At 58.3% G+C, this 16,856-nt stretch overlaps 3 gene segments (V, D, J or C); all 3 read left to right on the forward strand.

Moving 5' to 3' along the window:
* Positions 1–1,012: 1,012 nt before the first annotated feature.
* LOC138997547 (immunoglobulin lambda-1 light chain-like) overlaps positions 1,013–16,856 on the forward strand; it is a 92,677-nt gene continuing 76,833 nt past the window's right edge. The window contains 2 exon segments of the V gene segment in view: positions 1,013–1,080; positions 1,197–1,500. Of these exon segments, the coding sequence occupies positions 1,035–1,080; positions 1,197–1,500 (350 nt within the window).
* Positions 5,990–6,502, forward strand: LOC138998059 (immunoglobulin lambda variable 4-3-like). The segment is given in 2 exon segments: positions 5,990–6,066; positions 6,183–6,502. Coding segments are annotated over 2 exon segments (366 nt in total).
* Positions 15,742–16,856, forward strand: part of LOC138997546 (immunoglobulin lambda variable 4-3-like) — a 69,041-nt gene continuing 67,926 nt past the window's right edge. Inside the window, 2 exon segments of the V gene segment in view lie at positions 15,742–15,811; positions 15,927–16,246. Coding sequence covers positions 15,766–15,811; positions 15,927–16,246 — 366 coding nt within the window.

Raw genomic sequence — 16,856 nt, forward strand, 5'->3', positions numbered from 1 at the left:
GCACACGTGTGCAGAATGACTGTAATGACATGGAGGACCCCTGCAGCCCCGGTTCTGACTCCTCGTGGTCCTAACGGGAAGAGGAACAGGACAAGGTGGGACCTAGTGAAGGTCAGAGGTCTGCTTCCCGCAGGAGGATGAGGACAACTGGCCTGTGCCCGGGCACCCCATGGTTTCCCAGGAGACAAGGATCCAGTCCGCTTGGTCCACAGGCCCAGCTGATGGGCTTCTGAGCAGACCAGTGTCTACTACCATCTCACTGTCACCTCACACTGAGGCCAGGATGGTCTGAGCTGCCTTTCCTGGGGCTTGGCTGGCGTCATCTGAGGCCACCAGGGGGCAGTGTTGCCCGCATTTAGGAAGGTGCTCCCTGGGGTTCAGCCCTGACCTGCAGGAAGTCTCCTGGGTGCTCACCAGGCCCTTCTCCTGAGCGGGTGGGCGGTGGAGGAGGATGTCCTGTCTCCGTTCCGTCCCAATGTCTCCCCTCCTGGGAGAGGCAGCAAATGTCCCGGAGCCTCAGACGCTGTGGAGATTGGGACATGGGACACGTGAGGACTCATTTCCACTGAGGAGCGTCAGGGAAGGTGGAGAAAGACTGGGAGATACCGGCTTTCCCCCTGGTTCTTGGGCAACAGGGGGACTGGAGATCTAAAAGCCAAACTAGAGCCTGCCCTCCCTCCTCCCATGTCTCTGAGGGGAGTCCCCGTATTCCTCAGCCAGGAAACCTGTAGATGCCCCAGGAGGAGGGACAGGACCTCCAAGGTGGCCTCCAGTCCCTCGACTGTGGTCTCAGGGGGCCCCGGGTGAGGAATAACTCTCCACCATAATCTCTCAGGTTCACTCTTCTGTCTGCTGAGCAGAAACATCTAGATCAAGGGTTAGCTCAGAGGAGGGAGAAGATAGGCAGGTGCAGGAAGTGGATTTGCATGGACGCCCCTCCCTGCATGAGGCAGGGGGAGGGGATAAGAGAGGTCTGGGGGAGCCAGGCTCAGGCTTGGGGTCTCAGAAGGCAGCGCTCTCAGGGCACCTCCACCATGGCCTGGGCTCTGCTCCTCCTCAGCCTCCTCTCTCAGGGCACAGGTGAGGCCTCAGGGAAGGGACAGGGGGACACCTGGGCTGACTCTCTGCCTCCTCCTCAGGCCCCCACCCCCGGGCCCAGCACTGAACTCACCAGAGTGTGTTTTTGCTCTTTTCAGGGTCCCGGGCCCAGGCTCCCCTCACTCAGCCTCCCGCAATGTCTGGGACTCCTGGGACTTCAGTCACCATCTCCTGTGCTGGAAGCAGCAGTGATGTCGGGGGTTATGATGATGTGTCCTGGTACCAACAGCGCCCAGGCATGGCCCCTAAACTCCTGATTTATGATGTCACAAAACGGCCCTCGGGGATCCCTGAGCGCTTCTCTGGCTCCAAGTCTGGAAACACGGCCACCCTGACCATCTCTGGGCTGCAGGCGGAGGACGAGGCTGATTATTACTGTTGCTCATATAGGAGTGGTGGCACTGGCCACAGTGGTGCAGGTTCATGGGGAAGTGAGACCAAAACCCGCCCCGGGCTCCCAGGCGCCCTCCTTGCTCTGAAGATGCTCCCCTCCCTGGGCAGTGTGATAGGCGGCCTGGCCTGGAGGATTCATCCTCTACCCCTTCCTCCCGCCTCTCCCAGAGCCTGGAGAGCCAGCGTGTTTTTTTCAGTTCTTCTCCTCTCTCCCACGAAATCCACAGGAGCTGAGCTCTCGGGTTTACTGCCTTTGCTGTGTTTTGTGCATCCAGAGGCCCCTCATTCCAAAGCGCCCGTTGTAAAGGCCACAAGGAGGCCGTGCTCAGCATGCTGGGTAGATGTCCCACAATCCTCTGGGAAATCCTCATTTCAAATCCCTGGGCCTCCCACACCTGCGCAGACCAACCTGCATCCAGTTCTCCACTAATGAAGTGGGAAAGACAATAAAGGAAATGTTTTCATTTCCCGCCTCCCTCCCTCCCCTTCCCTCCCTCCCTCCCCCCCCCCCCCCCCTTCCTTCCTTCTTTCCTTCCTTCCTGGGCTCCCAATATTTCCCATGACCAAGGAAGGTGTGAGATGGGGATCTGAGTGAAAGGCTGTGTCCTCTCAGAACTGCCCTCCACCCAGGGGGCGGGGCCTGCCAGGGGAAGGTAGGCAGTACCTGGCCTGCAGCTGCTGGGGCCTCTAGTGAATGAATAATAACGCAAGAATAAACTCCATGTTCTACACACTCACAGCTGTAACCCTACTTTCTCCTGCCCCGTGGATTTTGTGATTCACGACAGAGCGAGCCTGTGACAGAGCCGAGGGATGAAGCCCATCTTGGGGTGTCCCTACCTTCCTATTGGGGAGGTCACAGTGCGGATGGCAGGGGAATCCTAGGGCGTCCACCCATGGCCACGTGGGACACAGGCAAGACAACATCCAGGCTGGCTGGGATGAGGGGATCCAGTTACTGCTCTTCTAGGAGAGGAAGGGGGACGGAGAGAGAGATAGAAACATCAATGATGAGAGAGAAACATTGATTGGCTGCCTCTTGTGTCCCAAAACAGCTGTGCTCAATAGATCAAGGTCACCTGAGAAGTACATGAGCAATTGCTCTGCCTCTGGCCATGGGATCCTGGCCTCTCCCACCGCAGCATGACCACTGGCCCCACAGGCACCTCCCAGACCCCTAGCCCCACCCTGAGGGTGAGTCCTCACCAGAGAGCAGGCCTGAGGGTTGTCCACAGGCCCAGAGAGGAGGCCAGGGTGCTGGGTCAGGGGTCAGAACTATCTCTTTTTTTTAAAAATGTATTTTTATTGATATCAGAGAAAGTAGGGAGAGAGAGAGATAGAAACATCAATGATGATGAAATCACTGATTGACAACCTTCTGCAACCCTCCTACTGGGGATCAAGCTCCCAACCTGGGCATGGGCCCTGACCTGGAATGGAACCAGGACCTCCAAGTTCATGGGTCGATGCTCAAACATTGGGACACACCAGCCAGACAGACCTTTCTAACTGGACAGCACAGGGCGCTAGGGAACCTGGCTCAGGCCTGTGCATGGAGCCCTGGCACAGCCTCCTCCACTGAGCCCTGTGCTGCTCAGCAGGGAGACACCCCTGAGGCCCAGGAGGAAGAAAGTGGATTTGCATGAGGCCCCGCCCACCCAGGAGTGAAGAGCCTTGAAGCCCACAGCCCAGCTGAGGGCTCAGAGCAGAGCCTGGAGCCTCACCATGGCCTGGACCCTCCTGCTCCCCGTCCTCACACTCTGCACAGGTGCTTCCCCCAGGCTCAGGCCCAGAACCAGGGAGTAGCCTGGCCACGACCTTCAGCTCAGCACAGAGGACGCTGCAGGGTGTGGGCCTCTGGGACTGAGAGCCTCATGCCCACACTCACCTCTCCTCTCCTCTCTTCTCCTCTCCTCTTCTCTCCTCTCTTACAGGTTTCGTGGCCTCTTCAGAAGTGACTCAGCCCCCAGCAGTGTCTGTGGCCCCGGGACAGACGGCCAGGATCACCTGCCAGGGAGATCCCCTAACAAAATATTATCCTATGTGGCTGCAGCAGAAGCCTGGCCAGGCCCCCGTCCTGGTCGTCTATGGTAAAAACAACCGACCCTCAGGGATCCCTGAGCGATTCTCTGGCTCTTACTCAGGGGACACGAACACCCTGACCATCAGCGGGGCCCAGGCCCAGGATGAGGCCGACTATTACTGCGTGGTGTGGGCTTATAGTGTTAATGCTCACAGTGACACAGGCGGATGGGGAAGTGGGACAGAAACCTCCCTGTGTCACCCTCTCCTCCAGCCCCGAGGGCTGCAGACCAAGCCCTGAGCACATCTGCCCGTCTGTGTTGAGCGAGAGCAGGGGCAGCTTCGGGCGCCTGTTGACGATCCCACATGGAGCCCTGTCAGCCATGGGTCATGTCCAGGAGCAGGAGGCCCATGAGGAGTGTGGGTGCATCGGGACGGCCCCCGGGAGGGGCCTGGACACCGTGAGCGGGAACGTCTGTAACAGCAGCCACATCAGCTCCACAGTGACCCCTCCATGTTCAATAGAAGCACAGTTTACAGGAACCTGGGCTCCCAGACACATTTATCACCGGTCAGTGTCCTGACGACAATGGGCCTTTTGAACTTTTAATAAATAATGCTGGTCCTCGCTGGTGTGGCTCAGTGGATATTTCCTGGGTCTGCAGATGTGGGATCCCAGGTCCGGTTCTGCTCCAGGGCACATGACCGGGTTGCAGGGAAAATCCCCAGGAAGTGATGGGTAGGAAGCAGCCAATCAATGATTGTCTCCCATCATTGATGTTTCTATCTCTCTCTCCCTCCCATTCCTCTCTGAAATCAATAAAAATATATTTTAAAAATAATAAATAAATAAATGCTGCTGTCAGTACCCTTCTCGGTGGGAAGGTCATTTCCATGTACCTCCCGAGCCATGACGCTGTGCTGTGCCCAGGGATCTGGAGGGAAGGCTGACAATCAGGAATGTCCATGGACGGGGGGACCTGCTGTTCCCCACAAAGGGCCATGTGGGCCTCAGTCCCCAGCTCAGACCCTTCCATGGAGGTCAGGTCGCCCAGGACGGAACTAACAGGCTCCCTCCCACGTGGTCAGGAGACCACAGCTCAGGGGTGAGGACTGGGCAGCAGGAGTGACCAGCAGGGCCCCTGGGAGACCCTAAGGTGTGGGTGTGAGGAGGGGCAGCATCGGGTGGGACGGGAGAGGGGAGCTGGTGCCCCCTCAGCTGGGAGCAGCCGGGGGCGTGTCTGAGGCAGGTGCCCTGGGCTCATGTCAGTTCCCTCTTTAGACCAAACGCTGAGCAGTGGCCAGGGGTCTGTCTGTCTGTGCTCATGAGTCACCAAGCACCTCCCACTTCATTTCCATGTGCAGCGTCACCAGCATGAGGGAGTCAATTAGTGACATTACATTCTCAGCAGTGCTAGGTTTCAAAACTTAACTTCCTTCAGGAATCAGGTGAAACCCTGCTTTCTAACCAAATGTGCTTTACGAACTCAAAGGCTTTCTCTTCCTGTACTGTTCCTGCTCCACACTCAATGGCCTTGGCCAGATCAGAATAGCAATCCTGGTCCAAACTGGTAACAGCCTATCCTGACACGGGATCTAAGCAGGACCAGTTTCCCATGTGCCTTGGACACATGACCCGGTGGTGTCAGCCCCAGAGGGAGCAGGGGAGTGTCCTCCCCTCAGTCTACACACAGTTGAATTTTTCCCTGGGAAATACCAAAGCCAACATTGTGAGGATCTGAGCGCTGTTCAGACCAGACTCCAGGAGGACAGGTACCTAAATAGAAAAAAGAGGGCAGGGACAGGAGAGCTCAGCAGGCCTAGGTGGGGGTGTAGGAGGAGTGGGGCCTGGGGGGGGGGGGGGGGTAGACCAGGGAGGGGGCTGACAGGTCAGGCTCTGAGGTGAGTCTCCTGCATTGGAGTCTTGACCCATCATCTCTGTCTGGGAGATTCTGGGAAAATCGTTCACCTCCCAGGACACTCCCTCCTCATTGGCCTGGAGGAGAGGCTGGGCCCCTGCAGAGGATGGTGTGGGCTCCTATGAGGCTGAGTGAGGGGCCCAGGGACACACTCCCCACCTGTCAGCCTCCAGGAAGCTCCCAGAAGCAGTCATGGTGATGAACCAGCTGCACAGGCAGGTGACATTCACCCTGGGGACACCAGGGGGCGCTGTGGGTCCTGGTTGGGAGCCTTTAGAGGTCAGAGTCCCCTGGGCTGAGTCAAGTGCAAAGAGCAGGACTGAGCTCCTGTGAAGACCCTTCTGTTGGGCCAACCAGCTCTTAGCAATGAAACCCACACCTGCCCTCTGCCCCAGGGGAGGCCCCACAGGGCAGGAGGCCCTGGGCTCAGGGCGGGGCCAGCAGCTGAGACAGACCCTGGCTGGGCCCAGAGAGCACATTTGCATCCCTGCTCCTCCCTCCTGAGCTGCAGGCAGAGAGGATAAGACAGGAGCTGGCAGGGCCAGTGCCAGCTGGGCAGCCGCAGGCAGAGCTCAGGACCCTCCCACCATGGCCTGGCTTCCCCTCTACCTCCTGCCCCTCGTCGTCTCCACAGGTCAGAGTGGCCACAGCACCTGGGGTCCTGCCCCCGATCCTCCCTCCAAGCTCAGTCCCAGGGGCGCCTGCTCATGGGGGTGCAGTGGGCATCGCTCTTGTGTTTTCTGTCCGCAGGTCTCTGTGCTGATCCTGTGCTCACCCAGCCCCCATCTGCCTCTGCCGCCCTGGGGGCCTCGGCCAAGCTCACCTGCACCCTGAGCGCTGAGCACAGCAACTTCGACTATGTTAGCTGGTATCAGCAGAGCCCAGGGCAGGCCCCTAGGTTCCTCATGTACATTAGGAGTTCTGGAAGCCACACCAAGGGGGACGGGATCCCTGATCGCTTCTCGGGCTCCAGATCCGGGGCCGACCGCTACTTAACCATCTCCAGCCTCCAGTCTGAGGACGAGGCTGAGTATTACTGTGGTGTAGCTTATGGCAGTTACTCACAGTGACTCAGACGGGTGGGGAAGTGGGACAGAAACCTGCCCACCGGGCCTGGTGCCCACGCTCACCCGCTGTCTGAGCAGCTGTCGGTCAGGCTCAGGGTCAGGAGTCCTCCAGGGCCTGGCCCGGCCCCTGCAGCCTGGGAGACTCAGCTGGTCCTCTGTCCTCTCGGGGCCTCTGTTCCTGTTGATGGAAATGGTGGGTTAGGAAGAGAAAAATCTCCCTCCCTGGGCTCCTCCCACATGTCGGGAGGGTGGACTCCCTGCCCCTCCCCAGGACCCCGAGCCCATGACTCTCCTCCTTGCACCCCCTCATCTCACACCTCCTCCTGCTGAGAGCCCTGAGGAGAGGGCCCTCTGGGCACGACTTATGTCTCTGGGACCAGACATCATGAGAGTCTTCACCCTCAGGCCTGTGGGGATGATGCTGGGAGACCTGCCTGCCCAGGACAGAAAGCACCTGAGAGAGGGGCCGGCATGATGACCGGGTCCCCCAGCCCTCAGGCCCTGGGCTCCAACCTGGGGCTCTGGTCAGGGGAGGAGCACAGATCTTGGGGTCCCGGCGGTGACTGTGGAATACGCGGCAGTGAATGCCTTCACTCAGTGCAGCATGGACTCCGACAGGGGCCTGGCAGGAGGGGGGCTGAGCAGGAAGCCTTTGGTCCTCAGGGAGGCAGGACAGAGCCCTGACCCCGTGGGGTGGCAGCGTGGGGCCTGTGCCGCGTCAGCACGGCCAAGGGTGATCCTGAGTGGGTGGGATGAAAGGATTGAGAAAAGACAGACAAGAGAATGAAAGCTGGGTCTCGGTGGGATGCTGCTCCCTGATGAGGAGACAGCGCCAGCGCCCACAAGCCGTGTCTTTATTTTATAGCAGATGCCACGGGGCAAAGTAGGGCGTGATCACGTTTACAGCATTCTCATCCCCACTCAACTACATGCACCTGAACTCTATTCCAAGCCACGTGGGGCCACGTGTTCAGACCATAGGTCCAAGCTCACAACCACAGCTGTCGGCTATGGTTGTGCTGGGAGGGCCCTGCCCTCCAGCTGGGACTTGCACGTGGCTTTGCCACGAGAGGACTGTGCCCTCATTAGTCCGAGGCTTGAACGTGTCCAACCACTGTAGCCGCGCCCCATATATCCCCCTTACTTTTGTTTTTAAACACGCCCATTTACATTATCCAAAAAACTCTAAATAAATTATTCAGCATAAAGCTGAAGATCATGGAGGAAATATTAAACTTACTTCTGCTATTAACAAAACCATAAACAGCAATGTTAACAAGAGAACAAAACTCTGGCTAATAACAAAGCAATACCAATGCAAAGCCAAACTACAAACATGTTAACGTTTTCAGAGTATCTTACTCACAGTCCTTAGATTTAGCTCCACAAGATTTTACAGAAAACTGACAGTTCACCAACGCTAGCATAGCCTCCACTGGCTTTTCTAACATCTGCTTGGCCTCAGTCGCCATCTTCTTCAGCTGACTCCGTGTTCATATCCCTGTCACTTGCGTAGTAAGATGCCGCCGATTCAAAGATGTCCTTGATGCTAAACCAGTCCCCTGGATCAGGCTGTTTGGACGGTTGACCCTGACCCTGAGTCCGCACCAGTCCCAGTCACATCAGCCCCGTCCACGCCGGTGGAAGTCTGGTCCCTTCTCAGCCTCTTTCCTTAGCCGCTGCTGCATGGAAACCAGCAGCCCTCGGTCCTGCAGAGCTGGAGACCTTCAACTCTGGGTCTGGCGTCTCACACAGACCCCAAGTCCAGGGAGCTATCAGGTCGCACAGCAAAGATAACCAAAGCCCAGGAACAATGCAACTGCCGCAAGAGCTTCCAATCTAGGGTCTAAAACAAAAATTACTTCCTTAAACAACATCAGCCATAGCCATCTTCTGCTTTACAGCGGCTTAAACAAAACCTAGGAGATTTCTACCTTATTTTGTACCTCCTAATTACTTCTTACTTTCTACCGCCTATTTTCTACCGCTCATTTCTACTTATTTCTCTATTTCTACAGCTTATTTCTTACCGCCTATTTTCTGTTTATTTCTCTACCTCTAACTATGAACTATAGGTAGGCCTGGCTGCCCTTGCCCACACCTTCCTGGGTTGCAACCCCCACTTATTTCTCTACTTCTATGGCTTATTTCTACTTTCTACCGCTTGCTTCCCTATTTCTCTGCTAACACAGCCATAAACGTGGCTGAAGGAGTAGCTTCCACTCCTTGCTTTTCTGCCATTTGCTGGGCCTCCGTGGTTAGCTTCTTCCGCTGACCCCATGTGGGCACCTCGGCCCCTAGTGTGGCCTCTGTTTTCTTTCTCTTCCTCTTTGCTGTCATCGGGGCAACTCTCAGTCCCTTGAACGGAGGGACAAGGAGCTTCTCCGGGTCCATTGTGGTGTCGCACGTACCGTCCTGGCACCCAAATTGGCTACTGCTCCTTCTGGAAAGACACAAACACCTCTTCTCCCCCTGTTTGTTTTAGTCGTTGCATTTTAAGAGTACGATTGGCTGCTAAATCCTGAAGTGTCTTCCCCAGCCTGCCTAGCCTCCTGCAGAGATGCTGGAGCGGAGACAGAGATCCCACTCTTGCTCTTGCTTGTTTAGAGGCGACTGGAGAGGCTTATGAGTAACAGTGAGCTTCCCGAAGGCTGGTCTTAGACCCTTCACCCCGGCCCCGCCTGCGTGTCCCCTCTCTGCCTCCTCCTCCAGTTCTCCTTTGTTCTGGGAGGAAGCACACTGTCCAGAGGGCTTTCCCCCTCAGGAATGGCGGCCCCAGGGACTGGAGGGGGAAATCTCTGAGCCTTCAGCTATATAGCCATCTCTAAGTTGCTTCCGCTTATTTCTACCTCAGAAATTTAAAAATGCCTCCTTTAAAAATGCTTCAATTAAGCATTGTCTCCTGTTTTACACCGAGCTAATTTACCACACCTCGGCTCCGTACCTTACTTTTGTTTTTTGGCCTTCGTACCTTACTTTTGCTTTTTACTCTTACTCTCTGCGGGAGCCTTGGAGCCTCCTTTCACCTGAACACTTTCAAATTCCCCCGAACTCAGGCCTGTTCGACGCCACTTGGGTCGCGCCAGCACAGCCAAGGGTGATCCTGGGGGGGGGGGGGGGGGGGGGGCGGGGGGGACGGGGTGAAAGGATTGAGGAAAGACAGACAAGAGAATGAAAGCTGGGTCTCGGTGGGACGCTGCTCCCTGATGAGGAGACAGCGCCAGCGCCCACAAGCCCTGTCTCTATTTTATAGCAGATGCCACGAGGCAAAGTAGGGGCGTGATCAGGTTGTTTACAGCATTCTCGTCAGTTCCAACCCCTCAACTACATGCACTGAACTCTATCCCAAGGCACGTGGGGCCGCGTGTTCGGACCACAGGTTCAAGCTCACAGCTGTAGCTGTTGGCCTCATTGTGCTGGGAGGGCCCTGCCCTCCAGCTGGGACTTGCCCGTGGCCAGGAGAGGACTGTGCCCTCTCATCAGTCCGAGGCTGGAACCTGTCCTAACACTGTGGCCGCCCCATAGGGCCCAGGAGGGAGGCGGGGCCTGTGAGGTGTGAGCAGGACCAGCCTGGAGCAGGGCCTGGCTCCTCCCGCTGAGCCAGAGCCTCTGCTTGTGAGGCCAAGACAGGCTCCCCTCTGCCCAGGCCTTTCCCAAGGTCGGGTCAAGGTCATGTCCGAGGGAGGGCAGCAGGGCCTGGGGGCGGGGAGACTGAAGTGGGAAGCATGTGGCCTCCTTCCTGCTGGAGGGGAGTCCTGTGGGGGATCCCCTTCAATTGCATCACAAGGGGAGCCCAGGGGAGGGGACGGGCTGGCCTCCTGCCTGGGTTTCTGGAATCTGAAATGCAGCGCCTTTCACACCCTCACCACCCAGGCCTCAGGGAGCAGCTGTGCACTCACTCGCCCGGGTCCCTGGGGGCTGAGCTGAGCTGGGGCAGGAGGGAGGCAGGGCTGGTCCCCAGTGGCTGGTTCTGAGATGAAGGTCCAGGAGCTGCCCGGGGCCTGGGTGACCCCCCAGGGGCAGGAGGGGAGGAGGGGCTGGTCTCTGGGGAGGGAGGAGACAGGGAGCAGGAGGAGATGGATCAGGGCTGACCCCGCAGTGACCTCTGTCAGCCCAGGGGCTGGAGGCACAGGGTCCCAGGGACATTCCTGTCCCCCTCCCCTGTGCAGGGCTGTTCTCTAAAGGGCTGTGGTGACTTTGTCCCAAACAAAGCCCTGGAGGAGTCTCTCTCTCTCTTTCTCTCTCTCTCTCCCTCCCTTCTACTCTGAAATCAATAAAAATACATGTATTTTAAAAGAGCTCCTTCTCTGTCATTGCTGAGTAGTGTCCCTGGTCTGGGGGAGACTGAGGTCTGTTAACCGTCCACGCAGGAGGGGCAGGGGCCTCCATGGCTTCCCCCATGGACGTGGTACCCGCGGGGCCATGACCTCTGTGCACAGTGTCCCTGTGAGCACAGGCCTCCCTCTGAAATGAGTGCCCGGAGCACAGCTGCTGGGCTGTGTGCTGAGTGCGAGTCTCAGTCCCCGAGAGGCTGTGAGGCGCCTTCCCACAGTCACCGAGCCTTTCCCGTTCCCACCGTCCCTGCACCCGCCTCCCTTCCTCCCGCCCCTGCCGGCACCGGGGTCCCTGTGTCACGGGAGCCCCCTGACCTGTGTGTGGTCGTGTCTCCCTGTGGTTTCGTTGTGTTTCCCTAACAGCTGAGGATGGACGCCCTCCCCTGTGCGCATGGCCATCACACACCCTCTTCCTGACGCGCCTGCTCTTGGATCTGCCTGTGTCCTCCTGGGCTGTGATTCTTTGGCGAAATTTCATGATTCCTCCTGTCCTCTCTGCACTGGTCACTCATTGGATGTGTTGTTAACACCAACTTCTCTCCTCTCTGCTGCCTGTTTCTTTAGAAAACTGTGCAAAGCCAAGGAGGCTGTTTTCCATGAGCTTCAATGTACTGATCGTTTCTTTGGTGAATCGTGCTTCTGATGTCATCAGAGAATTCTGGCCTGGCCTTGGGTCTCAAAGATTTCTCTTATTTCTTCCTAAAACAATCAACAACAAGGTCGCCTGAGAGGCCCATGAACAATTGCTCTGCCTCTGGCCATGGGATCCTGGCCTCTCCCACCCCAGCATGACCACTGTCCCCACAGGCTCCTCCCAGCCCCCAGCCCCGCCCTGAGGGTGAGTCCTCACCAGACAGGAGGCCTGAGGGTTGTCCACACTCCCAGAGAGGAGGCCAGGCCTCAGCCTGTGTGTGCAACTGTGGGGTCATAGGTCAGATGTTTCTTTTTTAATTTTTTAAATATGTTTTACTTATTTCAGACAGAGGAAGGGAGAACAAGAGATGGAAACATCAATGATGCAAGAATCACTGACTGGCAGCCTCCTGCACATCCCCTAATGGGGATTGACCTTTTACCTGGGGATGGGCCCTGACCTGGAATCGAACAAGAATCTCCTGGTTCATGGTCGATGCTCCAACATTGTGCCACACCAGCCGGACGGACCTTTCTAACTGGACAGCACAGGGCGCTAGGGAACCTGGCTCAGGCCTGTGCATGGAGCCCTGGCACAGCCTCCTCCACTGAGCCCTGTGCTGCTCAGCAGGGAGACACCCCTGAGGCCCAAGAGGAAGGAAGTGGATTTGCATGAGGCCCCGCCCACCCAGGGGTGAAGAGCCTTGAAGACCACACCCCAGCTGAGGGCTCAGAGCAGAGCCTGGAGCCTCACCATGGCCTGGACCCTCCTGCTCCCCCTGCTCACACTCTGCACAGGTGCTGCCCCCAGGCTCAGGCCAGAAACCAGGGAGCAGCCTGGCCATGACCTTCAGCTCAGCCCAGAGGACGCTGCGGGGTGTGGGCCTCTGGGACTGAGAGCCTCATGCCCACACTCACCTCTCCTCTCCTCTCCTCTCCTCTCCTCTCTTACAGGTTCTGTGGCCTCTTCAGTAGTTACTCAGCCCCCAGCAGTGTCTGTGGCCCCAGGACAGACGACCAGTATCACCTGCAAGGGAGATCTTGTAGAAAAATATTATCCAAGCTGGTACCAGCAGAAGCCCGGCCAGGTCCCTGTGCTGCTCATCTATGGTGACGCAAGCCGGACCTCAACGATCCCTGAGCGATTCTCTAGTTCATGGTCAGGAGACACGGACACCCTGACCCTCAGCGGGGCCCAGGCCCAGGACGAGGCTGACTATTACTGTTTAGCCTATGACGACAGTGCGAAAGTTCACAGTGACACAGGCGGATGGGGAAGTGGGACAGAAACCTCCCTGTGTCACCCTCTCCTCCGGCCCCGAGGGCTGCAGACCAAGCCCTGAGCAAGTTCAGCCCAGGTCCCACTTCCCAGGTCCCCAGCTGCCCCCTCCTCAGCCATGGGGAGCTCTGCAGAGGGAGGGGCAGGGGAGGCTCAAGGCAGGAGAGACCCGGCTCCCTGCTGTGTCTGGGCCACAGTGTAATTCCTGGAGGAGGCCTGAGCCAGGACAGACTGACGGAACCCTGTGTCCAGAACCACGGCCGTGAATGTGTGCACAGTGGGACTGGGCCACGTTCTGGATGAGTCCCCGCAACATCCCAGCTCAGCTGAGCCCCTAGAGCCCAGCTCCCTGGCAACCCAGGACTCTGAACGGAGCCAAATAGCGAGTGACCCACCAGCCCCTGCTGCTGGGCGCCCTAGGGTCACAGCTGGGCCCTCCCTGGGAGGCACCCCTGGGCAGGGAGGGGTCCCCGAGGTCATGGCCTCTCCTGAGTGTGACTCAGGCCCAGTGCCCACCTGACACCAAGGCCCCAAGGTCCCTCCTCAGGTCAGAAGGCCCTGCAGCCTCCAGTGCGGCCTCCATGTCTCCACGTTGCAGGCACCAGTCTGGGCTCCACGCTTCCCCCAGAGGGACCCCCTGGAGGAGGTTCCCTGTCAGAGCGATTCCCGGGCCCCAGAGAGCAAACCAGTGTCCAGCGGGCGGATCACCGAGAGGACGGAGCTGCAGGGGGGTCTGGGGCTGCAGAGGCTCCTCACAGCACAGATGACAGAGGGGCCCTGGGGGGAGCCACCCGAGGCCTGGAAGGCGCCTCCAGCACCTTAGAGGGCATATCCCGCAGAGCCAGCCCCCAACCCCGCAGCCCCCGGCAGAGAGAGAAGCTCTGAGAGGGGCACAGGGGGGGCTCCTCAGAGGAGCTCGGCCTCCGTGGGGGCAAAATGGGCCCCAGACCCGAGTCTGCTCTGGTGGCATCTGGGCAAGTGTGAGGACCCGCAGCCCAGAAAGCAGTGAGCTGTGTCCCAGAAATCTCCCGCCTCCCCCATGAGAACCAACAGCTCAGAGAGAAGGACAGGATCCCTCCTCCCGCAGGGAGAGGCTCAGGCATCTGCAAACAGCTGCTCCCTCCTGCACCCTGAGAGCTGAGGGCCCCCCATCCAGATGCCTCCCCGCACCCCTGTCCCCCCCGTGGTGAGCTCAGCCCCTCCCCCACCCTCCACGGGGCACCCCTCCTGGCTGGGGAGCTCCACAGCAGCCTCAGTGTCCTGAGTGGAAGTCCCGCCGCCGGGGGCCATCCTGACGTCCATAGCTAGTGCGATGCTCTGACTGAACAGCCTCTCAATACCTTGTGTTCCTGCCTCGGCCGCTCCCAGCGCAGCTCACGGCTCCTTTGACCCTTTTGTCTCCAGGAGACTCAGTTCTGGGAGGGAGAGACGGGGTACAGGGTCCCGCACAGCAATGACTCTGACCACAGATTCCTCAGGAGGTGATCACAGGGGAAACCCCAGAATGTTCTTGGGGGAACAGAGAAGCCTCTGCAGACCCTGGGCATCACCCCCACTGTGACCCCAGGAGGAGTCTGGGAGGATGAGGGACTGGTCTTGTCCCCCCAGAGGCCCTGGTCGCCCCCACAGCCCTGTGGCCTCTCCGCGGTCACAGCTGTGACGCCGCCTCCTGGGACGGTGCCGGAGAGGATTCTCTCCTGTTTCTTTTCTTTTAAAAAAAAAAAATGTTTATTGATTTCAGAGAAGGAGGGAAAGGGAGAGAGAGAGAAACATCAGTGATGTGAGAGAATCATGGATCAGGGGCCACCTGCACGCCCTCCACTGGGGATCCAGCCCCCAACCAGGACATGTGCCCTGACCGGGAATGGAACCATGACCTCCGGGTTCATAGGTCGATGCTCAACCACTGAACCACACCAGCCGGGCTCTCTCCTTTTTCAAAAGAAAGTGACAGATACACCAAAGTTGGAGAGCAGTGTGGTCCAATGGATATAACACTTTAAACCAATATGTCATTCAACAACTTCCAGCGTCCTGATTAATGAGAAGACACAAGTGCTGACCGTTTTCATACCAGATTTTGTTAAACTGACTTTCTTGAAGTTATTATCACTTCAATGTGAATTAAATAAAAATATTGATACTTTTACATGATTCTTATACTGCGTTTTTAAAAACTGGAAAATATTTCAGAGGCCCCACCTCTGTGTACAGACGGGTCCAAATATCAAGAGAAATGCAGGTTCCACCGCGGTGCAGATGTGAGCGCTCTTCAGTCCCCACTCAAGGAGGACGGACACCTGAATAGAGAACCGAGGGCAGGGACTGAGGAGCTTAGAAAGCCTGGGCTAGGGAGGAGGGGGTCAGGAGGCCTGTGGGGGCAGGACAAGGAGGGGCTGAAGGTCAGGCTCTGAGGTGAGTCTCCTGCATTGGAGTCTTGACCCATCATCTCTGTCAGGGGGATTCTGGGAAAATCATTCACCTCCCAGGACGCTCCCTCCTCATTGGCCTGGAGGAGAGGCTGGGCCTCAGCAGAGGATGGTGTGGGCTCCTATGTCGCTGAGTGAGGGGCCCAGGGACACACTCCCCACCTGTCAGCCTCCAGGAAGCTCTCAGAAGCAGTCATGGTGATGAACCAGCTGCACAGGCAGGTGACATTCACCCTGGGGACACCAGGGGGCGCTGTGGGTCCTGGTTGGGAGCCTTTAGAGGTCAGAGTCCCCTGGGCTGAGTCAAGTGCAAAGAGCAGGACTGAGCTCCTGTGAAGACCCTTCTGTTGGGCCAACCAGCTCTTAGCAATGAAACCCACACCTGCCCTCTGCCCCAGGGGAGGCCCTGCAGGGCAGGAGGCCCTGGGCTCAGGGCGGGGCCAGCAGCTGAGACAGACCCTGGCTGGGCCCAGAGAGCACATTTGCATCCCTGCTCCTCCCTCCTGAGCTGTAGGCAGAGAGGATAAGATAGGAGCTGGCAGGGCCAGTGCCAGCTGGGCAGCCACAGGCAGCGCTCAGGACCCTCCCACCATGGCCTGGCTTCCCCTCTACCTCCTGCCCCTCGTCGTCTCCACAGGTCAGAGCGGCCACAGCACCTGGGGTCCTGCCCCCGATTCCCCTCCAAGCTCAGTCCCAGGGGCGCCTGCTCATCGGGGTGCAGTGGGCATCGCTCTTGTGTTTTCTGTCCGCAGGTCTCTGTGCTCTGCCTGTGCTCACCCAGCCGCCATCTGCCTCTGCCGCCCCGGGGGCCTCGGCCAAGCTCACCTGCACCCTGAGCGCTGAGCACAGCAACTACATTATTGAATGGTATCAGCAGAGACCAGGACAGGCCCCTAGGTACATAATGCAACTTAAGAGCGACGGAAGCCACACCAAGGGGGACGGGATCCCTGATCGCTTCTCGGGCTCCAGCTCCGGGGCCGACCGCTACTTAACCATCTCCAACCTCCAGTCCGAGGACGAGGCTGAGTATTACTGTGGTGAGAGTCACACAATTGATGGCCAGGATGGTTAAGCCACAGTGACACAGACAGAGGGGAAGTGAGATAAAAACCTCCCTCCTGACGCTCCCTCCCCCAAAGGGTCGGGAGGGTGGATCCCTGCCCCTCCCCAGGACCCTGAGCCCATGACTCTCCTCCTTGCACCCCCTCATCTCGCACCTCCTCCTGCTGAGAGCCCTGCGGAGAGGCCCTATGGGCACCACGTAGGTCCCTGGGACCAGCCAGCATGAGGGTCTTCACCCACAGGCCTGTGGGGACGATGCTGGGAGACCTGCCTGCCCAGGAGGGGAAAGCACCTATGAGAGGGGCGGGGTGGTGATGACCGGGTCCCCCAGCCCTCAGGCCCTGCACCCCAACCGGGGGTCTGGTCAGGAGAGGAACCCAGATCTTGGGGTCCCGGCGGTGACTGTGGAACACACGGCAGTGAACGCCTTCACTCAGTGCAGCATGGACTCCGACAGGGGCCTGGCAGGAGGGGGGCTGAGTAGGAAGCATCTGGTCCTCAGGGAGGCAGGACAGAGCCCTGACGCCGTGGAGGGGGCAGGGGCAGCGTGGGGCCTGTGACGCGCCAGCACAGCCAAGGGTGATCCTGAGTGGGAGTGATGAAAGGGTTGAGAAAAG

This window comes from Myotis yumanensis, unplaced genomic scaffold (assembly GCF_028538775.1).
Source record: "Myotis yumanensis isolate MYYU_CA2020_CCGP unplaced genomic scaffold, mMyoYum1.0.hap1 SCAF_19, whole genome shotgun sequence".
Lineage (NCBI taxonomy): Eukaryota > Metazoa > Chordata > Mammalia > Chiroptera > Vespertilionidae > Myotis > Myotis yumanensis.